General features: G+C 41.8%; 1 protein-coding gene across 1 annotated transcript in view; it reads left to right on the top strand.

The window, feature by feature from the left end:
* ITPR1 (inositol 1,4,5-trisphosphate receptor type 1) overlaps positions 1 to 23,495 on the top strand; it is a 146,767-nt gene that overhangs the window by 34,175 nt on the left and 89,097 nt on the right. Inside the window, exons 4-18 of the mRNA XM_026035482.1 lie at positions 6,655 to 6,770; positions 10,266 to 10,352; positions 11,318 to 11,476; positions 12,571 to 12,669; positions 13,143 to 13,226; positions 13,304 to 13,450; positions 13,841 to 13,936; positions 15,268 to 15,312; positions 18,289 to 18,443; positions 20,174 to 20,273; positions 20,666 to 20,826; positions 21,582 to 21,723; positions 22,083 to 22,241; positions 22,841 to 23,013; positions 23,287 to 23,406. Coding sequence (XP_025891267.1) covers positions 6,655 to 6,770; positions 10,266 to 10,352; positions 11,318 to 11,476; positions 12,571 to 12,669; positions 13,143 to 13,226; positions 13,304 to 13,450; positions 13,841 to 13,936; positions 15,268 to 15,312; positions 18,289 to 18,443; positions 20,174 to 20,273; positions 20,666 to 20,826; positions 21,582 to 21,723; positions 22,083 to 22,241; positions 22,841 to 23,013; positions 23,287 to 23,406 — 1,843 coding nt within the window. The remainder of the gene's footprint in view (positions 1 to 6,654; positions 6,771 to 10,265; positions 10,353 to 11,317; positions 11,477 to 12,570; positions 12,670 to 13,142; positions 13,227 to 13,303; positions 13,451 to 13,840; positions 13,937 to 15,267; positions 15,313 to 18,288; positions 18,444 to 20,173; positions 20,274 to 20,665; positions 20,827 to 21,581; positions 21,724 to 22,082; positions 22,242 to 22,840; positions 23,014 to 23,286; positions 23,407 to 23,495) is intronic.

Below are 23,495 nucleotides of genomic sequence, written 5' to 3'. Positions count from 1 at the left end.
GCAAGAAGAACTGCTCTTCCCTACAGGTGTTTTCCTTTGGAGCTGCCTGTGTATTTGGTGTCTAAATATTTCTCTCTTTTCAAATAGTCGTTTCCTTTTTGAAGGAGACCGAAGAGGCTACATGTAGGGGAAAAACAAATACAAATATTGCTATGTCCTGAACTCTTCCATACCTAAATGTTAACTTAAAGAAAATTTCTTTCAGGTTATTCTTTTGCTTTTGGGGTATCTCGCTGACACAGTCTGGAGGACATGTGGAGGGTTTTTGCTCGTGATGTTGTCAGTTGTCTTTGCTTTCATCTTTTAGATTAACCTTGGTAGTGCACATAGTATCTCAGGAGGTGTTTTTTTTTTCTGTAAGCCAGAATATTTGCTCTTCCTTGCTGGAATAAAGCGTTTTTTTCACTCATTTTTTGCTGAAGAAAAGACTTAACCAGCATTAAGTGTAGGTTATACTGGGCACTTAAGCCTAGTGTCTGTTACTGTCAAGTCCCTAAGGGTCTGCAGGGTGTCATGCCCTTGAGTGTTCACTAATCAAAAAGCAATTGCTTTTTATTGACTCTCACATTACAGGACTGTTGATTTAGTAGCCTTTGATACTCGATGTCCAGTTCTTGGGTGTGCAGCTTTTTTCTCTCAAATCATTGTTGCCATCTCCTCTTACTGGCAATGCCAGCTATTAACAGCTGTGTTATTTCTGATGAGGTTCCAGCTTGAAAAACTACAGTCATTTCCTTTGGTGGAGCTAGGCACAACCGAGGGCAGTAATAAGAGGGTGATTGCCCTCCTGTCTTGCAGATGGGAATGGAGAGTGGTTATTTGGACAGAAAATTACGTTTAGGACACAGATCATGAGGCTTCCCCACTGAAGTGCTCATTGCAAGAGTGACTTGGCCTCTTCATGCTGTTCTAGCGGGAAGCCATGGAGAGCTCTTGAGCCAGGCGATGTCTTGACCCTTGTGCAGAGGGGAAGGAACAGGTTTCAGAGCAGCAGCAGACTCTAATGTCTCTTGTCATATTATGGTTTTGGAGCATGCATGCTGGATGATTGGGTAGCGTTGCAGTGACAAATGCGACTGACGAGACCTTTGAGCTTGCGGTGGAAATGCCCTTCTGATCTGCCTCTAAATCCTCCTGTCTCTGCGCGGCAGAGCTCTCAGCAGCACGAGGCGTTTGACTTCAGGGCGCTCTCACTGGGCTCGGGACCTGTAGTTCAAGGTTGTTTCCTAGCTTTTTCTCCCAAAGCTGCTGATGGAGAGAGCTCTGGGGTCAGGCTGCTGGTCAGGCCTTTTCCTGATGCATCCTGATAAAGTGCATGTTTTGAAATGAGTTACTGAACTCCTCCTAGCAAAAGCAAATTGAAAATGAAAAGATGTCTTCTTGTTGCAAAGACATTAATTTTGGTAGGATCAGGTTAATTTTTTTTCCTGTCTTTATGGAAATGGAGGAATGATTAATAATCAACACATTTCTGTAGCCTCTTTTGTACCATCTTCTTTGAACCTGTTTGGCTGTCATCTATTCATTTTAAAACTCAGAAGGAGCAAATATAGAAATAGTGCAGTAATCCAGCAACTCTTGAGAAGCAGAAGCCTGTCTGTGGTGGAATAAGTGCATTTTTTATTATTCTGTATTCTTCATATATGAAAACACTATACTTTCATGGAAAGAATGTCATCGTTGCTTTCAAATCATCTCTTCATCAAATTGGTGTTTTGCTGTCTTTGAATGTACTTAAACCTATGAAACCTTCATAAGCATAAGTGGAAAACTTCTATTTAATACTTACAATATATCCATCACTGTTGGCTCTGTTACTGCTTTGTTGCTGTTTTGATATTGGAAAAAATATCCTATTTTTTTTAGTGTGAGCAGGGTTTGATGTTGAGGAATTATCAGGTATCTACATATAGAAAAACCTGAAGAGAACCTGCTAACTTTCAGTGGAAACCCGTTAATTTCCTTTTAAATTTAGTAATTCCCCACAAAAAGGAGTTTTTATCAAGAGAGGAAGAAACAACTGTGTTGGTGTTAAATGTTCAGCAGGTTTTTTAAGCGACTTATTTGAATATCTTCATTTCTATAGATTTCTCATAGCTTTTCCCTTGCTATTTTGTAAAGTACAGGTCTGTGTTAAAAAAAAAAAAAACTTTGCCATTTTTGACAGCTCTTGCATTATTTTGTAACAGTCTTGTTAGCATCCTACCTAAATGCTGCTTAAATTCCCACGCAACTTTTAATCGAGTGGCTAAAAAAATGAGAGTGTGATTTGAATGTAGATTTATCTTTCCTTGATGATTTGAGGGGATTTGACTGGAAAAATTGAAAATATAGTAGCTCCTCAGCAACTGTTTCGCTGGTTTCTCTTTCTTTTGCAAATTGTGGAAGGAACGTCATGCCTTCAGGATGTACGTTTTGGACGTATGGTTGCTCTTCCACAATTTTTCTGAAGAACCTGTTGTGCATAACGGCTTGTGATCCATTTTAATGATAATGGCAGATCTACCGAAGAGGCCAAATGTGTTTGTTTGGTAACGAATTTTCATCGAGGTGTGAAAGACCTGTTTTGTCACCAGTTACTTCTCTGGTTTAGAAATGCTTCTCAACACAGGAAGAAGAGAAGAAACTGAACTCTCATTCTCCAGCTGATGTTTAAGTTCCCATGTGATTTTTATGAGCGAAGACCAGAGGGCAGTATTCAGCAGATTTTTGCTGTTTTTACCTCCCTTCCTTTTCTCCCATTCCTAAAACCAGAGGTTGTGTGAGGCCTGGAGTGCTGAGCTGATACTGGTAATTCAGACCTTTGTCTGGACTTTGCCATCAGGCATTGCTTTTAGCCAACTTTCAATGTCTGTAAACCCGAGACTTGACTCCTGGGGTTGGAATTGAAGATTCTTGACTTCCTGACCTGTCTGGTGATGACAAGACAGGGTTTTTTTGTTAGCTGTGAAAGGCTGCATCAAGTTTTCCAGCTGTGAGTTTGCTGCAAGATCAACACTCTCCTCTGTAACTGACCAAGTCAAAGTGGAGCAGAAACTCAAGAGGTTCCAACAAGCCCTTAGACTGGAGAGGACATGACAGCTCTGTCTGCATCTTTCATTGAGAAGTATAATTTAAAACAAGCTCCATTTAAATAAAGAAAAAAGTACATCTAGTTGGTTGTGGGGTTATTTAGGTGAAGCACAAGGGATTGCAGTTGGAGTAGTGGAGCTGGCAAGTGTGTCTTTTCACTGGAATTTTTTCGTATTGCTATTATCCTTGATTTTCATTATTTCTCTGTACAGCTGGTGCATGCAGAGGGTGACCAAATGGTACTGTTGGGTATTTTTGAGTGTCAGGTGGCAGAGGGCTATGTGGGAATTGAGTGTTGAAGCAGACAGAGCATCCACGCAGTGTATGGTGCAATTACTGTCTTATTCAGTATGTTTTATTAGATGCCAGGCAATTGCTGACAGAAGTACAGATTTTAGCTTGGAAACATTGAAAAGCACATTTAAAACGTGTCCATATAACCTTCATTCATTATCCTTGTGCATATACATGATGAGGAAGTACACAATTTCACAATCACTGTGTCTTTTTCCTGTAGGACCTTTACTTTGCTCAGTGTTGAGGCTTGATGATGGTTTGTGGTTTGTCATCACATGAGCAGTTACACAGCTTTTTTCCTCTATTCATTCAGTGTGATTGCTTTTTTGTTTGTTTTACAGTATATGATGCAGATCTGCGAACAAAATGTATTGATTCCTTCACAGATAAGGATGTTCTTTACCATGAATATTTCAATGAGCTGTATGCAGTAAGTTGGGATTCCTTTGCAGTAAGAGTTCATATATCAGGAAAGCTTTCCTAGATGGATAAAGCGCTATGAATGATTTATTTCTGTGATGGGAGCAGGCAGTGGCGTGTTGGCAGCTGCAGTGGGGTCCGAGAGCTGCCTCACTGCGTTGCCTTCGTTTTGGGGCTGTCAGGAGTGACGACCCTGGCCGGGCCGAGCGCGGCCTCCGCCGGGCTGCCCGGGCCTGTTGTGCGCAGCCCGCGGCGCTGTGCTTGCCTTGCTCCACCTTTAGCCGCAGAGGTGTCGTTGACCCTCATGGTGTCCAACTTGCATGGTGAATTTTGAGAAGATATAAACCTATGGACATCAGAAGAGCTTTTAATCATAAATTTCATGTAGTTTGATCCTATTGCTGGGTAGGTAAAATACATTTTATACTAACTGGAGCTCTGGTCAAATTAAGGTGAATGACAAACAGGGCTAAGTTTATCTTTAACTGCCACTCAAGAGATTTCATAGAACGTATTAGATCTGTTGTGTATTTTTTATTGTTTGTTTTGGATTTGTAGCTTTTCAACTCGGAAGAAAAAGTGAGGAAAAACATGTTGTGTTTTCCCTTATGGCACTAGACATGGTCAAGCATTTTTAGACCTTATACTCCAGGGAAGAGAAGGGGTTGCTTGCAGTTATCTAGAAATGAAGTCAAACTTGAAAACTTTCTTGGCTGAAAAAAAAAGCATGCTCGTGCTGTGACTAAATCTAGCATACAATTAATTCTTCTATGCAGTTCTGCATTAATTGCTGTCATTGTGTGAACTGATGGCTTAAGCAAAAATAGAAAATTTTCTAACTGATGTGTTGCTTACAATGCATAGTCTTAGCTTAAAGTGCCAGCCCGGAGTGGCTTTGAATCCTTCTGTGCTGTGAAGCTCTGCATCGTTGTGTGTAAACACAAGGTGCCTTGCAGGGCGTACCCGAGGAGCGCGGCTCGCGCTGCCGCCCCGCCTCGCTGGTGTGGTCCCGTGTTGGGAAGTGGTTGTGTCCGAAGGGAGGTGAAGGGTGGAGGGAGCCCCTTTCATGTGCCCTCAGCAGCAATAGCTTTTGCCAACATAAAAAGACAAGTGACTATTCTTATTTTTTTTAAAAAAAAACCCCACCAATCTGACAAAATAGCTAATTCTTCCCCACAGTTGGACTCTGGAGATTAGGTGGCTTTGGAATTGTAATCCTATGCCTTGTGTTAGCACTGCAGCCTCTGTTTCTTCCAAAACTGTGCTCTCTGGGGCCAGGAGGGATGGCAACAGGATTAACCCACCTGAGTGCTGTGTGTCTGCTCTCCATCCTCCACCCCCTTCAGCCTGCAGTGCACGGCAAGGAGCTGATGTTGGTTTTGGTGTTGAATCAGGGTAGCTGATGGCTCAGGCAGTCCTGTGAAGCGAGTGGGGCCGTGTCCGAGGCCAGGCCTGCTGCGGTGCTCCGCACTCTTCCTCACAGCATCCTCCTTTTAGGTCAACTGCTTCCCTTGTGTCCTGGTTTGCTGAGAATCTCCAAGGGAGGGACTGGGACTGCAAGGACAGTCAGATATGTGACTGAGATCCTCAGCGCCCTACCCAACTCCTCACCTGTTCTTCTGCTGCTCACCTGGACCTACCACCTGAGCAGACCAGGGTAAATGCTGCAGGTGGCTTGCAGTGATGCCCGTGTCATCAACCAGGTAGTTGGTGACTCCCTCAAAGGTGAAATGAAAATTCACCACTGTTTTTTCACAGTGCTGGAGGGTTTCTAGATCTAAAGGGCTTTGCTGTTCTGCCAAAGGCACTTGATGGTTCCTGACATGCCCCATGGCTGCTTTGGGGCAGGCATGGACAGGGAGTCATGGTGGGTTTGGCTCCCTTTGGGCTAACACCTACCTGATCATGCCTGACAGCAGTGCAGAAGTTGTGCTGCTAAACCAGGAAGCCAGGGAGCTCTCTCCTTAGCTCCTGCTGCCAGCTCCACGACGTGCCGGTCAGAGGGCACCGGAGCTGTGGGATGTGCAGGTTGATGCCCGGAGTCCCCTCGTGGCTGGGGTGCTGCCGGGCACCGTGTCCAAGCCGCGGGCTCTGCCGTTCTGCAGCCTCATCTCATCTGCCTTGTGGGTTGCGTAGCAACAGGCCGAGGGAAAACTAATAAATGTGGCCAATTTAGCTTCATTACCGATAAGTTAGCATCTCATTAATATACTTACAGTGAGACCCATCAGCATCGTTCCCAACTCTGTCCAGGCAGAATGTGGAATACGCGGCACGGATGGGCTCGATAGAGAAGCTGCTCCCTGCAGGCACCCGCTGATGTCTCTGAGCTGTGCATCCTCTGTCTGACTCTGCCTTTTCTTGGTATTCTTCTGGGGTGTTTTGTTCAGCTGCCACTACTTTTCTTACGCAAGCATCTCCGATTTTCTTTCCTACTGCTGGGAAAACCAGGCAAAGATTTGAGGAAAAAAATCTAAATCTCATAAGCCTAATATTAACCATGTGAAGTAATGTTACTGCCAAGGGATAAAAGCTAAAAGTGGAAAATGTGTAAGAATGAATCTGCGTGCTTGGGAAAGCTTTGAAAAGTGTTTCCATTTTAGTATGGTAGGCTTTTTGACAGGGGCAAGTTACTTCTGAATTTCGTGGTCTTACATCAGAAATTTGGCAGCGACGGTTAATTTTTATCATTCGTGGGGCAACGTTCCTGTTGCCCAAAAAAGCGCTTGTCTGCTCGAGAACTCTGTGGAATTCGTTTGTAATCCTTTCCTTGTTGCTGAAGTGTTCGGACAGTTTAGCAATAAAAACGCAGATAATCATGAATGGCTGAAGCAAACTCTCTGTTTATTTTGTGTGTTTTTATAGATTGCCTGTTTAAACTATGTCCTATGAACCGGTACTCTGCTCAAAAGCAGTTCTGGAAAGCAGCAAAGCCAGGAGCTAACAGCACGACAGATGCAGTGCTGCTCAATAAACTGCACGTAAGTATCAAGGTTACACTGCTGTTGATCATAACATGCTCATCCATACTGCTTAAAATAAGTATGTGCAGCCAACTCAACATGGTTAGGTGGAGAATGCTAAAAAGGTGTCATATATAAATCCGTATACAAAAACCCTTCTGAGATGTGCACCCACGCCGAACACCTGCTGGCTGACCTGCTGTTCAGGGGCAGCGTGTCCTGCTCTTGGTCTCTATGACTTTGGGTTAGTGCTGTGGTGGCCACTTGCACTTTTAGTCATAGACCTGCACTAACCTCAGTGCTGCCTTGCACGAGTGTTTTGAGGACTAACTATTAAAACACGACCCTTCAAACAACTGCACAGAAGAACCAGTTCTTAGGAGTGGTATCTCAGGGTACCAGGTCATTGGAGCTCACTCTGCTGATGCCCCTGCCCTGAGCAGCTTATCCAGTGGCTCTTTTGGGGTTCCTCCTATAATATTACAGCTACTCTTAACCTGTGTAAAGGTTTTGGGGCTTAGAGCCAGAGCAACTTTAAGGCGACAAAATTCCTTCCATGTTAGCTTGCAAACTTTAATATTTTTGTGGGTAAAATTGGCATTCAGCGATTGCAAACTCAGTAAGGAAGCTGATTGCTGTTTTTAGAATTCCTTAAAGAAAGGGGGGAGGGTATTGAGAGAAAAAAAGCCAAGTAACTTAAATACCATCTGTTGAGTTTAGAGTTAAATAAACTGCGTGTTTATCTTAAAATTACATAGTTAAAGTACTTCATGTCAAAATTACAATTCTAAATATTTTTAGTCTCCTAAAGCCTATATTAAGCTCATTGTAGACTGAAGTACAAAATGGGCCCTGTAGGAGAGTGCCATTTGCTGATTGCCATATGGCTGCCGTACTCTTGTGCTTCACAAAGACTGAGCGCTTGACTCATTTTGCTTTTGAAAACATAATTTTATAACCTAGAGGTATAAACTTGGTGAGGAGGAAGTTATTTTTGTACTGACTGTAGCACAAAGGTTGTTCACTTGTGCCTCACTTCTCATGTCTCTTTTATGATTTTTTATATATATATTTATACACACACACCCCTCTACACACACACACACATATAGTTTCAAGCTTTAAGCATCAGATGATTCTGGCTTTGGGTGTTTCAATGTATAAAGGAAGTAGAGAGGAAAAGACAATTTACATCCACAAGATCTCTCTCTGCATTTATGTATTGTATGGAAAAGTGTACTTTAAATATTGTCATGTCATGTTGAAGAAAAATAGCTTATGGTTGTGCTGGGTACAATGTAATTTAAAGTTCTCTTCTCTTTCCCCAGTAGTTTCCAGTTCAGGTGCTGGGACCTGTTCCTCCTCTTCTGCCTAGCAGTCTAATACTTTACCATTTCATGAAGGGGCCCTTCTCTTGGAAGTACAGGATTAGATTTTTCCACTGTTTAGTCACAGCTGACTAATGGTTACACAGGAGATGTGCCACCACGCATGAACAGCTTGCTTGATTTGATGAAAGGCTTTGATTACTTGACAATTCTTTTGGAAATGGTGTAAGATGCATCACTCACATCAAAGCTAAGCTATAGCATGCGCCAAATCAGGTCTGCGGTGACATGTGGCGTTTGCATGGCTTTAAAAGAGTTTAGTCCTGTACCTCATTCATAAATGAAAACTTCATTTCCTGCCAGTTATGTGGTCCATGTCTCATCTTTCCCATTTATTGGTGCATGGAACACACTAAAAAAAGTTTTGCACAATGTGTGTCCAGAGGGTTGAAGGGGAAGGCTGTGCTCAACACATATGTGCAATTGCTGCCTTTGCCCATGATCAAATTTCTCTATCAGTGCATATAACTTTTAATGAAGTTGGTGATCCGAAATGTATCCCTCGTCACTTGCCTTTTTTGGCATCTGTTTGTCTACTGGTGGAATTCATCCACTGTGGAGTGCTCCATGCTGAGGTCAGGTTATTTTAAGTTAATGCCATTTAAGGGATTTAAAATCTGGGACACTTGTCTGTCTTTGGGATCAATGCTGCTTGAGAAGCTGACATCTAGTGGCCAGAGAAATGCCGATTTCTTAAGTGACACAGGTGGCCCTGGCAGTTTCCTTATGTGCTTTTGAAACGAATCCAGAAGGGAAAAGAAAAAGTTCTTTGGAATAAATTTGGCACCCAGACAGTGCAGACATGGAAGTCCTCTCAAGTCCTTGGTGATGGTTGAGGGCTTCTAGTACTTAGTTCAAGAAGTCCTTTCTTGACAGAGTATTTTAAACTTGAGCAGAGACAATGTTTTATTTCAATAATAAAAAGGAATGATTTTGAATTATAATTGAGTGTATTTTGGGATTTAACAGCAGCTGTATTCCAGGTTTTCCTGGAAAAAAGAGCCAGCTGTCATATGTAGCTGAGTTTCTAAAAATAGCAAATTATGTGTAAGCTGAAGATGACAAAACTTCCTAACAGTATACAGAAAGCTCTTCCTTTGCAGCAGCTACACTAAAGTTTGTCTTGAAATTTAGTTTCACTGCAGTTAAGATAAGAAACTTTGCCCACCCTTCCTCCCAGGGGAAACTGGACCCAGCTCAGTCCTAGAAATCTGAGAGCGAAATGATAAGTGTTCATGCATAGCCTCCTAAAAAGTCTATTTTTAGATTACTCTGTACCACCAGGTATCAGTTAAAGAAAATGTAGGTCTTTTTGAATGAAAAAAATCATCTTTCAGGTGAAGAGAGAATTTCTTTACGAAATAAAATGGTTTAAAAAGAAGCTGGGTTAAATACCTAACTTAAAATACAAAATAGAATTAGAGAACAGTGATACAAAGTACCTACCAGATGTGTGCTTTTAATAAGAGCTGACTGTTGTATGAAGCTAGGGTAGGTTAAATAGAACAATTTGTTACTATGGTCATTCATTTTTTTGCCATATTGGTTTACTGATGTAGCGCAGAGATTCCTCTGCTAATGAGAGGTGAAACTTCCGACATGGAGAAGTTGGGAAATCAATTTTTTGGACTCCCGGTGGGTGTATGTAAACACCATCTAAATGATGGTGGGAAGAGTTACTGTAAAGTAATATGGAAGAAATGGGATGTATCTTGGCAAATCAAGGCTCAAATCTGAGGTCCTTTCCTTTTATTTCGTATGTAATTCAGTAGAAAGGATCCTAGACTTCCTGGCTTGAATAATCACCCTTCTATCTTCCACACATTGGGATGTTTCTGTTTTTTGAGGGCTTGTCTTCTCATAAGAGCTTTTCATCTCATAATTTACTCAAAAATGTGTCAAAATGTGTGTCTCTTTCAAGTCAGAAAAGAGATTTTGTTGTTGCCACTTTGTCTGTAGGATCTTTTAACACGCTCTGTTTTCCTGCAAAGCTCAGGAAGGAAAATGGATAAGCAGCTTCACTTTTTCACTTTTTTTCTAGTTTTGTGACTTTTACAGAGCCTTGGGTGTTGACCATGCTATTGATAAAACAGCTAGTGATAGAATTACTCTCCTCTCATTTCAGCATGCAGCAGATTTGGAAAAGAAACAGAATGAAACTGAGAACAGAAAGCTGCTAGGAACAGTTATCCAGTACGGCAATGTCATCCAGGTAGGTTCTGGGCATCTTCGGAAGCTATATAGGATTTTGAGCAAAATCCGTTGTTCAATTTGACTTTGAAGTTGTGAAATGCATAGATGAGAGCACGTAGCTTTGCATGGTTGGACAGTGTCCTCGAGTGTGATCCTGTCAAGCAGGAAGTCTGTTTATGGTCATGAGCTGTGTGAAGACATTGAGGAAAGTTATTCTTCATTTATTTTGGTTTATTATAGGTGAATTGTGCCCTTTTTGAGGTCACCATGTAGTTGCTTTCTTCAGAAATATTTCTCTTCTGTGCCTTTCTTGCACTTGGCCCCTTGGAAGGTGGCACATAGAACACAGTTGTTTCAAATGTTATTTCAGATGGTCAAATCTTGAGATACTAATAGCAAATCAACAAAAGCAGGAGAACCAAGCTATTGAAATAAGTCCACATTAGCAAAGAATTTGCTAGTTCCCAGGGAATGAAAAGAAGGTGAAATCACATATCAAAACCAAGAAAAAATGGCAAATGCAATAGTTGGACAATGAAAGAAAAACATGCCTTTAATAAAGGAGAAATACCACCGTTTCCATGGGTGGCAGTTCACCCGAAAGCAGAACACACTTGCCTCCACTGAGTACCTTTAGGCATATTATTGAGCATTTTGAGCCTTAAATTACTGCACATTTGTCCTGCGTGTGTGAGGTAGGACATCTGCTTTTAATTATATGAAGAGAAAAAGATGGTAGTATCCATTCTCTGTCAATATGACAGCAGGCACCAGAAATAAAAGAAGTGCCAGATTTTTGCCCGTATTCCCCTGTAGTAGAAGTGTGCTGTGAGTAATCATGAGAATTCATCATAATGTTTGTTTTATGTCATTTAATTTTTGTCTAAATTTCTGCGTATTGTTGTGATTGTCATATATACACAGTATCTGTTGAGGGGAAGAAGTATGAGCATTCTTAGAACTGAACTCTAATTCTTATTCTAGCTCCTTCATTTAAAAAGTAACAAATACTTGACAGTAAATAAGAGGCTTCCAGCTCTACTAGAGAAGAATGCTATGCGAGTGACCTTGGATGAAGCTGGGAATGAAGGTTCCTGGTTCTATATACAGCCTTTCTACAAGCTGCGCTCCATTGGAGACAGTGTAAGTGCCAAGAAGAGCTGTTATCTCCTTGTACTGTTCTGTGCAAGCCTTGGGAAAGCCTCTTTCAGGAGCTCTCGCTTGCAATTAATGAAATGCACAGCTTTTTAAAATTTCTTTCTTAGTGGATAATGTTGCAGCAACAACCTTTTCCCTATGCTGTAGTGAGGAGGAGGAGGAACATTGCTATGGTAACTAGTATTTTGGAAACGGAATGATTTAACATTGGAAGGAATAAGGGAACTGCAGTAGCCTTTCAGAATTCCTTCTGCTTCAAGATGGTAGGAAATGCTGAGTTGCTTCAGTGGATTTAGAACAAATAGCCTCTTGGTCTTCAGTGCTGTAAATTTTGAATCAAAATCCATCATGATTTTGTATTTGAGGAATGAGATAATGAGATGAAATGGCCCCATTTGTGGTAGTTCTGGAAAGTAATTACTTCTGAAGTGAATGCATTGCCACTGTAATCCCTTCATCTGTTTGATACAGCTCTGAGGCACCTTGGTGGAGTTTCCTGCCTAAAAGCAGGAAAGGTCATGAAATTCAGTATGCTCTGTGGTATTGCCCAGGCATATATTTGGCACCTAAACACAGAGGATCTTACGATAGAATAGACTAGCACCATAGGTTTTGTTGCAACAATAGAACAGACTAGCACCATAGGTTTTGCATATTATCATATAGATAATATGATATCCCTTTGATTGGCAAATGTTTGGTCAAAAAGCAATTCCTGTCTACAGAGAAGGCTTCCCCCCGCCTTTTGGCTGACCTTTTGATTTAGGAATTATTTGGTAAATGGTAACCAGTGAAACAACAGCATGGAAAGTAACAGAGGAGTTACTTCACCAAACTGCAGGCTGTGTTCCTTCCTTCTCTGAGCCTCTGATTGTTTTGAGCCTCTTTGAACCTCTTTTTCTTTTCCTGCCTGAGTGATCGAATACAAACTGAATTCTGGAGGCACTAGAATTCCAGTTTTCACACTCAGACTGGTATTCCTCCAACCTGCAAGATGATGTCTTCCTCCTCTCATTCCCATTAAATAAATAAAGCTTTCCTTAGTTGCAAGTCTGTATCTGACAGCTGCTTATCTCCAGGTGGTCATTGGAGACAAAGTCGTCCTGAATCCTGTCAATGCGGGCCAGCCTCTTCATGCCAGTAGTCACCAGCTTGTCGATAATCCGGGATGCAACGAGGTAAGGGTGGAACGACTGAACTGGTAGTGCAGGAGCTCGCAACAAGTGTGTGTTTCAGCTGAGCTGCTGGGACTTGTGCTTGATGAACATGGAGTCCTCAGTTACTGAGGGGTCCCTGTGGCACTGCTTTGCAATGGTTATCTGGTTACGCAGCACCTGGATAAAGCTACTGGGATTTTCTCCTCCCTGTTGGGCCCTAGGCAAGGATTTGAGTTTGATCTCTTCCGTTGCTTGGATAAAAATAATAGCTTTCAGATCCGATAGTTGTGGTACAATGTTGTGTAGCAAGTTGCTTCCTAATAAGTCAATTCTGTAGTTAGCTTTTGGGAACTGAGCGTGGGAATGACTTCCTTTGCTAGCATGATATAACAGGGGCTGCAGTACTCATTTGAAAAAATGTAAAAAGTAAAGTTGTAATAAGCAGGCAATGTGCACACTTTCAGTATGGCTAATAGTCTTAGTTCTTCTTTTAGGTCAACTCTGTGAATTGCAATACAAGCTGGAAAATAGTCCTGTTTATGAAATGGAGTGACAATAAAGATGACATTCTCAAAGGGGTAAGAGTCAAAGAAAAGCCATGCTTGTGCAGTCATGCCTGATGCCTGTGCTGATCATGCTCTCTGGGCCCTGGCAGGGGGACGTGGTGAGGCTGTTTCATGCAGAGCAGGAGAAGTTTCTGACCTGTGACGAGCACAGGAAGAAGCAGCACGTCTTCCTGAGAACTACGGGGAGGCAGTCGGCCACTTCTGCAACGAGTTCAAAAGCCCTGTGGGAAGTGGAGGTAAGAACTGTAACCAATCCGGGGGAAGCTGTGTCATAACGACTGCTGCTTGGATTTTTTTCAAGCGTAAGCCGTGCTGGCATTTGAAGTTTAATCTTAGAATTCCTTTTCTTATTGTGCTTTCAGTTATCGTTTTGCAAAAAAGAGTTCTGATTTCTAATGCCACAGCAGATTGCATTCAAGTACAGGCTATTGACAACCAAGAAAAGGGGACAGAGGCACCTACAAAATAATTTTCTTATCAGTCACTTAAATTCCAAACTTTCTAAGGTTTTGGTGGGGGCAGGGAGGGGTTGTTTTGGCAGTTCTCTATTTCTTCCTAAATGTTGAGGAAACCCAACAGTGTTTGAAAAGGTCACTGGTGTCTAGTGAAAATCTTTGTCCTTGCAGGTAGTGCAGCATGATCCTTGTCGTGGTGGTGCAGGATACTGGAACAGCCTTTTTAGGTTCAAACATCTTGCTACTGGACACTACTTAGCAGCAGAGGTAGGTGCTGGAAGTTTCCTTTATCAACTCTGTCTTTCCTTCCACAGTATTTTCTTTCTTCTGTGTTTTCTGAAAATTTAGAATTTCCCAAGCTAAAAATAAACAGGGAAGGAGAGAGGTATTTGAGCCCTTAATTTTAATACAGAAGTAGATGACTAGAAATAGGAATCAAAAAGCAAAAACAAGAGAGAACTGCAATACAGGGACAGCATTGAGCTCATTGCACTTCTTAGATGAATTCTAGAAGCAAACTCTTCTCTTGCAAAGAATAAACCATAAATACTTTCCTGTCATGTGGGCAGTAGAAATAAAGATGAATTTATTAATTAACTACTATTAGTTTCTCCCAGATCAATGATTTCTAAATGGAATTGTTGAGCTGACTAAAATGGAAATGCAGCTAAGGTTCAGATTAGCCTATAAAATTGTCAGTAGAGCTTAAGTGTTGAAGTGCAAAGCAAACAAGTCTGCTTTTTTCTTCTCAGTGGAGTTTCTTCTTTTCCCTGCCCATCCTCAAAATTTCAAGATGTATTAAAAATAAAAAAAGACTGACAGCGAATTGAAGGATGTAGCTTTAGATTTTACTGCTTACCACTTTTAAATATTTATTAAAACTGTTTTTGTTTAATTCGGAGCATAGATGTATCCACATAACAATACACAACTCTGTTTAAGTAAAAGTTGCCCTGGATGTGAGAGTGCTTAGCAGGGTATAACAGCTGTCTTGGGCCATGCTCTTGACTTGAGAGCTTCAGTAGAAAAAGTCCAGATTAAACATCACATTTTATAGTCTTATTTGTAGATTGTGAACCAATGGCACTGTCGCATGCGCACAGAAATTCTTTTCAGTAGTGATCCATTATAGAGCTTTTTCAGTAAATCTTGGGTTCACTAATTAGCTAAAGCAAAACAAAACCGTCGTCTTGCATCATACAAAAATGTAGCCAAGGAGATTGCTTGGTTGATCCATGGTTACAGTAGTGTTTGTTCTAAGAGGCTTTTGCCAAGTCATAACAATTTTTAGAGCTAGTTTAAAATTTCATTTGAAATTAAAGTCCCACAAACCTCAACTCCACATCTTAAGAGTTATCCTGAATTAGTTAAATCTCTCTGCATGTTTGCAGATAACTTAATTGCTTAATTCCTGGACAGACAGTTGTCCAATTCAAAATGAATCCATTTGCATAGATACTGGTTTTGTATGTCTGGTAGTTCTGTAGCAGTAGAAAAAAAATTGCCTCTCTTACAACGTAAGTTTAGATCTTGCTGAGGGTGTTTCCCACTTCCAGGTCTATCAGAGTTTTGACATGCCTGTGATTCTGTTTCATCAGGTAAACCCTGACTATGAGGAAGATGACCAGGAGTGTCAATCCTCAGTAAGTATAGGCAAGAGTCTGATCTTGCCCCTGATTGAGGAGGGCTTGACACAGGCCCTGTTATTTATTTGGCCAATGCATAGATGGGCCAGGCTTTTTTGTTAATGAGGAAAATTGGGAGAAAAAAAAAAAAAAAAAGAATTATCTGAAGACTTTTAAGGCCTTTCTAGAAAGAGTGCATATTGAGCTCTGGAGCAGGTCTTAGTGAAGAGCAATGCACTTTGAACAAATATTAAATGTTACTTGGACCTCCACCCCTGCTCTTTGTATCATCTCTCATTCTGTCTCCTTGTTTCATAAACCTTTGTTCCCTTGAAGCATCTTCTTTCCATAGGTGTGAAAAGCAAGTTTTTCAAGATGACCCAACATGGCAAGTATTCCTGTAGTGCTGTGCCAGTCAGTCATCTGACCTCCTTAATACATGGATTTCTTCTCTCGTTGTAGCCTGTCACAGGAAAGCCCTGGTTAAAGGACTAAAGAGCAAGAATGGCAGGGCAAGAATGATTTTAATGCCATTCTTTTGGTTTTCCTGTGAGAGCAAATCTGCGTCCTCTTCAGTAAATGTTGAGCTTGATGCTGATGATTAATACTAATAGGGGCTTCTTGTTGATGTCAGTAGGAAACAGCATTGCTTCAAGGGCTGATAGCAGGTAGAATTGGAACAGCACTTTGCATTCTGGATTAATTTTTTTAGTTGGATTGGATCGTGGGTTTATGCAAAAGTCTGTATTTCTTGGTGGTTAGATTGTATTACAGAAGATGTGCTCCATTTAGAAATGGAGAAAGAACTAGTCATCCCTTCCTTTTAAAAAGGAAATAAGCGTGCTGTGATGCTTGAAAGTCCAGTAGGGAGGAATTTTCCTCCTTAAAAGGATTTGTCAGATAGCCAACCAATTAAAAAGCTAACTTTCATCCCCAGATAGTTAACCGTTATTGTGGTGATTTCTTGAGTAGCAGTTTGCAGCAAACACGGGTCTTTTAACAGCTTGACTCCAGTAAATGTATTGGAAAAATGAGAAGTAATGTGAACAAAAATCTTAGGCAGTTGTTCCAGGGGGGAAATAAATCAATACTGTTGTATTTTTACTTCTGAAGGTTAATCTGTGTGAAAGTTTTTTTAAATAGATAGCAGTCCTTCCAGTTTGATGCCAGTGTCCACTTGCAGTAGGTGCAGTAACCACGAGACTGCCCTGGCCTCACACTTGAGCAGACTTTTTCCTTCTGCATTTCCTTACCACTAGATGGCAAAACTAGACCATGAGGAGCAGCACCAGAAGCATATAATCCACTTCTTGCATAAAGTTCCTGCAGAGTTGAAAATAGTGACAAGATGGTGTGGGCTGCTTGTTCCTGCTTTGCTGCAATAACTTGAGTCAAATGGGAGCTGTCTGCGAGCCAGCGACTGTCTCTGCACAACTCCGTGTTGCGGGCAGGACAGGACTGAGCCCACTCGGACGACAGAGCAGCTAGCAGCCTGTCTCACTGCAGGGGACACCTTCTACCGAATGTAGATTTTGTGGGGGGTTCAGGTTGTAGATCTCCCTAGATTGTCTGATTTCCAGTTTCCTGATTTACTGCTCTTTTCCAGCTTTCCCTCAATTTCTGTGACTAATCTGCTGATGTGCCAAAGGGTTTGCAAAGGCTGTCCCAGGTACTGGAAAGGGTGAACGTGGGGCAGCTGCTGTATAGCAGGAATGGAGGAGGCAGCTGAGGTGAGAACTCATTCCAAGTGAGTGAGTTTCTCCTAGTTTGAAGCCTCCAGATGGATTCCTGTGGGTGCATTGCTGCTGCTTTTGGAGGCACATTCCCAATGTGTATTTCTGTTCCATATAGCTTACTTTTTATTCCAATGTGCAAAGGCAAAGACTTTAAATGTCATTGCTTTGCAGCCAAGTTCACTGACTGCAAATGTGCTAAGTGCGGGGTACTCCGAGGCAGAAGTAACTATGGAGCTTTCCTATATGTTTAATATAGCAGTGCCTTACACGAAGACAGGTATTTAAGTGCTGGCTCCTCAGTAGTTATTTCGGGTGCCTACCTTGACCAGTGCCAAGATCATGAGGAAGCGAATAAATTGGATGCTTAATCACTTAAGAAACTGCATCTAGGTTTTCAGTGCTTATCCATGGACAGCCAACCTTATTTTGTCAGCATTAGCAGCTTTATGTGATTGACTAGTTTTAACTGGTAGTATTTCCTGGGAAAGGTTTTGGCAGCAGTTGTGATTCTTTTTTCCCAGCTCATTTTTGTTCTGACTTGTCCTTTTGTCAAAAAATCCAAGGATTTAGTCAAGCAGGTGATGTTAATATCTTTACTTTGGTAAGAGGCTGGTGATTTCCAGGCACACTTTGTTGCAGTGTGCTTTGTAGCACATTTGTATGTTTGAGTGCATCGTGAGCTGCAGTGTGAGCAGCGAGGCGGCCGCCTCCCCGGGCAGCTCCTGCGCCAGCGTCTGTGGCTGACGAGTGCGAGTCCCGTTGTTATTGCTGAAGTTTATGTACCAACAGACTTGCCTGCAAGTGCTGTTGCTGGTGTTTATATTTGCAGCTCACTAAACTGCAGTTACCACCCTGACAAAGTAATGCATTAAATGTATTTCAAAAGGCAGCAGTATGCAGGGTGGGGGTTTCAGCACATGTGGATGATGTGAAGCTAGTCAAATTCCCAGTGCAGTGTGAGCTGAGGGCCAGGGGATTTTGAGTCTTTTCTGGCACAGCCTGCCAGACTCAACCTTTGCTCTTGAGCATTTATTGCGCTTATAATCAGAAGTGCTCAGAAGTTACCAGCACTAGGGAAGGCAGAGAAAGGTTTGGAAGAGCAGCTCCTTGTCTGCTTTTCGTCCTAAAGCAGAGCTATCCTTATCAGTACTTGGAGCGACTCAGGGTTATGTCCCAAAACATAGGGTGTGTTTGCTTAACACTGGACAGCTGGGTGTGCAGAGCCTGGTGTGACTGTGTGGTGGGACTCCTTCCGCAGCTGGATCCTGAGCAGGATGCCTCCCGGAGGGGCCTGCGTGACGCTCAGGAGAAGATGGCCTACTCGCTGGTGTCTGTGCCCGAAGGAAACGATATCTCCTCCATATTTGAGTTGGACCCTACAACGCTGCGGGGAGGAGACAGCCTCGTCCCCAGGTACAGCCAAGCACCCTGCTAGAGCTGGCTCTCGGCCTCAGTGGTTCCAGGGTTCGCTTTTGTGGGTTTTGGTTTTGTCTTGTTGTTTGGTAAAACATGTTACGGATGGGAAAACTGAGCAGAAACAACCTTTTCCTTTCATTGTGTGCCCCTACCAGAAGCATGGCAAACTTGTTCCACTCAATTTCTCCCAGTGAGCGTTTGGATCATCAGATGCATTAACCTAGCATGTGTTCACAGGCCACCAAGCACAGCGGTGCTGACCGCCTGCTGCCTCCTTGAGGCTGAGATGTCTCACGTGGTGGCCTGAAATGCTTGTTCAGCTGCAGCTTGATGTGCTTTATCCTAAAGCTGGTACCTGCACAACAGTGTCATTGCCAGCTGTACTTGGGGACCTCCAGGTGGGAGCTGCTGCTGAAAGACAAGCCAAGCTTCCCTGGTGTTAGTCAGAAAAAGTTACTGCATGCCAGGCGTGTGCCCGTGCACTTCCACAGCCTCTGGTGCTGGTGCAGCACGGGCACTTGTACAGCTAGTCCCAACTTCCCAGCCCAGGGAGTGCAAAATAGAGAAGGGAGTTACGGATTTAATAGAAATACCCTCTTACAGGTAGAAGCAACAGTCCGGCTGTACGGAGTAGCGCAGAAATGTGAGGGACTGGAGATGCTGTTAAAGACAAGCAGGAGGTGCTGCGCAGCAGCTGTGCTGTAGCCACACAGCTCCTGCAGCACCTTGCCATGTTCATATGTCCCAAGTTCACAAAGGCAAAAAGCACCTGCATAAATCCTTTCACAGGCATGGGGCCTCTCCTTAACCACCAGGAACATGATGCAATTTCTAGGACTTTGAGCTTGTTTGTGATATTGCAGATCTTCAGCAAATGCTGTTACTGCTAAGAGCAAGTTTTCCAAATGGAGATATATTTTAAAGTAAAACTTGCTATTTAATCAAGTTACAGATTCAGTACAGAGAACAGAAAGGTTAGAACACAGATGATGTCATATATATGATTTTGACACAATATTTTTATTGTTCACTATTGCTGGTAATACCAGTTCCTGCAGTGTTCCTACTTTTGACCTTTCCCAGCTAATATTCATAGTTCTGTTACACGGTTATCTGTGAAATATGAATTAGATTGACCTCAGCAAATGTGTTGAAATGTCTCAAACATCCAGTGATGTTCAGTAAGGTCTTTTAACTTGCCTTTTAGTACTTGCTAATATATAATGCTTTAATACTTGTTGTGATAGTCATCTATATGTATCTATATCACATGTGCATCTGTCTGCTGGGTTTACTGTGCCTTTTATGAAACAGTTCTGTCGCAGTGAATTTCACTAACTTTCTTGCCACCACAAACTGTGCTTTATCTGAGTACCTCTGGCTCTTTCACTCTGAAGACAATTTTCTGAGAGCAGTCTCTGTTACCAGCCTTCCCCTGACCCCAAGCAGACCCTGGAAGTCAAGTGACATCCAAGCTGCACTAACACAGATATAGCTCTAATTTACATCTGAGTTGATTTCATTATAAAGGGTAACTAAGGACTACTCTGGATAAATATATGTTATAAAAGAGGAAGGAATCTCGTTCCTGTTAACATATGCAAAACGTGGAGGAGATTTTATCGTCTTTTTTTCTATCCTTCTTTCTTTTTCTCTTGGAGTTTTAATAAGCCTAAGATTTCCTATTTGGGAAACTGTCTCGTGCTGAAACATTGTCTTTCTTTCAGGAACTCTTATGTCAGACTCAGACACCTTTGCACTAACACTTGGGTTCATAGTACCAATATCCCTATTGATAAAGAGGAAGAAAAACCTGTGATGCTTAAAGTAAGTCCTATGACTTTATTAAGTAGCATCTGTTATCTCCTGTAATTCCCTGAAGCTCATGTTGGTAGAACTGCTAGTCCCTTGATACCTACAGTCTTCTAGGTTTGTCAATGCCAAGCAGAGTAACGGTAATGAGGAGTGTCTGTGCAAAATATTATGCCCCGAAATGTAATGCTTTAATGAAGTTTTTTCCTATCTCATCTGATGTTGTCTCTTGGTTCAGGAATACTTATAAGATCCTATAGAAAAGTGCTGTTCTCAGAATTTAACTTTAGTAGTCTTAGTGAGGCTGTTTCAGAGCATGGCTCTTCAGTTTTAATTATACTGAGCGTGTGAATCACTACTTTGTTTTCTGCCTTTTGGTTTAATAATAAAATTGCTTTGGATTTTAGATTGGTACCTCTCCAGTGAAAGAGGACAAAGAAGCCTTTGCTATAGTACCAGTTTCTCCTGCAGAGGTTCGGGACTTGGATTTTGCAAATGATGCAAGCAAGGTTTTAGGTTCCATTGCTGGCAAGCTGGAGAAGGGAACAATAACCCAGAATGAAAGAAGGTAAGGATGCAGGAATTAGGAACAGATAATGCTGTTTCCTTTGCTCAGTAACTGTTCCTGTGAAGTTGTGTGTGCACATTCTCTTCAGAGGAGAGATTTTCCTTACTCCTTGAATACATAATTTTGATAGTTTTGTAGTTGAGTTGTCTGTACTGGAGGTTCTCCAGCCGTATTCTGTGAAATCCTCACTGTTGCTGTGTGAAATGAGAGCATGAAAACTACTGCTCTGAACCCTGGAGGCATAATCCATAGCCTGCCTTCCCCGAGGGCTTTGCAAAATGTCTGTGGGAATTTATAATCCATCTTGCGAAGACTGAACACATGACTCTTGCAAATCCTCTGACAATGTATGTGAAAAGTACATGGCTGCACAAAGAGGGTATGCAGGCTGCTGCACAAAGCTAGGTCCCATATGCTTCCCAAAGCAAATGGGTTTTCTTTGACCTTGGAGATATTATCATCTTATGTTTTGGCAGCTTAAAAGAACTGCCAAGTAGATTTTTGTGAGCCTGTAGTTGTCCTAAAATGGTTAGGGTTACTTAACCACAGTTTGGCTATTCAGTATTAAAGCTATAGCAATAGAGAGCACTTGTTTCTATTTTGAAGTTTTGGTGAAGGCTATGAGTTTTTTCCCAACATCTGGATTAGTCCAGTTGATGTTTTTCTGTCCCTTTAAATCCATATAACTTTATACTGTCATTTTTTAACAGAGGGATTTTATAATCTTGTGTTAACAACTTTTGATTTTTCTGTAGATCTGTTACCAAACTGCTGGAGGATTTGGTCTACTTCGTTACCGGTGGAACTAATTCTGGACAAGACGTCCTTGAAGTGGTGTTTTCTAAACCTAATAGAGAACGACAAAAACTGATGAGAGAGCAGAATATTCTAAAGCAGGTAGACTTTTTTTCCCTCAAATCCTGTAACATCTGCCTGCAAGAATGGTTCTCACCCAGAACAGAGAACCTAATAATAGACATCCTGATTAAATTACTGAGACCAAAGGATCTCTCAAATTTCTGGCTTTCTGCCAGAAACTGTGGCCTTTAATTATAGTGTTATATTAGAATATGGGTTTGGATAAAAGTGATCAAAAGTATTATCTATATGGGTTACTGTGTGGCACAGAAACAAGCTTGGCAACAGTAGTGATTTTTTTGACATACTTTACAGAAATGTGAAGGCTTTTACCTTGTTTCTAAACAGATGAAGACAGTGTCTCATGGGATTTTCTTTGGCTTTTGGTAAATCCGTAGATTTTCAAGCTGTTGCAAGCGCCCTTTACAGACAGTGGAGATGGCCCAATGCTGCGGCTGGAGGAGCTTGGAGATCAGCGTCACGCTCCCTTCAGGCACATCTGCCGCCTGTGCTACAGAGTGCTCAGACACTCTCAGCAGGATTACAGGAAGAATCAGGTTGGAAATATGTCTGCAATTTTCGAAGGCTCTAACGTTGTTCCAGCGCTCAAAAAAAAAAATGAAGTTACATCCTATTAATTAATCCCTGCTCTGCTGCGGTGTGCTTCTACAGCCAGCAAGAGATTTGGGGTTGCTCATCCTTCTCTGTCTAGCACGTTTCATCTCTATCCAAGACTGTATGCCATGTAATTAGCACTAGCTCTGAGGGGAATTTGAGAAAACCAGAGCTGATAACTGTTGAATCCAGGTGAACTCTAAGATTTTCTTCACACATATATAATATAAACTCCATGGAAAGTTGATCTGTGAATTAAGTTTTATACAGTTGATGTTAGTTTAAAAAAAAAAAAAAAAAAACTTATATCAAGATAAATAAATGCCTTGGTGATATCTAGCCCAGGTATTGGGGAGTTGTTACCTATCATCGTTTGCTTTCTCTGAGGAAAAGGATTACAATCTAATCAAGATTCTCTTTGGATGTTAGTGTATTAGCAAGTGACTTGTTAATTTCCATAATTTTTTAGTATTATTTCAGCTCCACTAGCCCAAAACTGAGACTTACTCAGACCACCTTTCTATTTCCCTTTTTCCCAAAGGAATACATTGCCAAGCAGTTTGGCTTCATGCAGAAACAAATTGGCTATGATGTTTTGGCTGAGGACACTATTACAGCTCTCCTTCATAACAACCGCAAGCTCCTGGAGAAGCACATCACCGCTGCAGAGATTGACACTTTTGTTAGCCTTGTGAGGAAAAATAGGGAGCCCAGGTGAGATTTGAGTTTTAAAGTATATGATTCGACTTTCCATCTTGGTCTTCTGAGATAAATCTGTATTTACCAACCCGTAAGTGAAAGCATGTTCATTTTTTTGGGGAAGCACTCACTGTAAGCACTGTCAAGTGGGGAAGCACTGTCCTTCTAGGACAACGGTCTCACTCAGTCTTGGTTTGGAGTCCTGAGTACTGACTTTGAAATATAGATTGCTTCAGTCTAGAGATCTCAGGAAGAACTGATATCTTTTTGGCTTGCATTTGTCAACAGGTTTTTGGATTATCTCTCAGATCTGTGTGTTTCCATGAACAAGTCTATTCCAGTGACACAGGAGTTGATTTGTAAAGCTGTACTGAATCCAGCTAATGCAGATATACTTATTGAAACGAAGTAAGTTTTTGCCTTTAAAGAGAGCTTTGCTAGTGTGAAACTGATGCAAGGTGATTCAAATCTGAGAACAATGCTGGTGTGCTTAGAGA

Source organism: Nothoprocta perdicaria, unplaced genomic scaffold (assembly GCF_003342845.1).
Source record: "Nothoprocta perdicaria isolate Ctin4 unplaced genomic scaffold, notPer1 scaffold_16, whole genome shotgun sequence".
Classification (NCBI taxonomy): Eukaryota; Metazoa; Chordata; class Aves; order Tinamiformes; family Tinamidae; genus Nothoprocta; species Nothoprocta perdicaria.
Note: the sequence above shows the minus strand (reverse complement) of the source record. Positions and strands in the feature narration are given on the sequence as shown.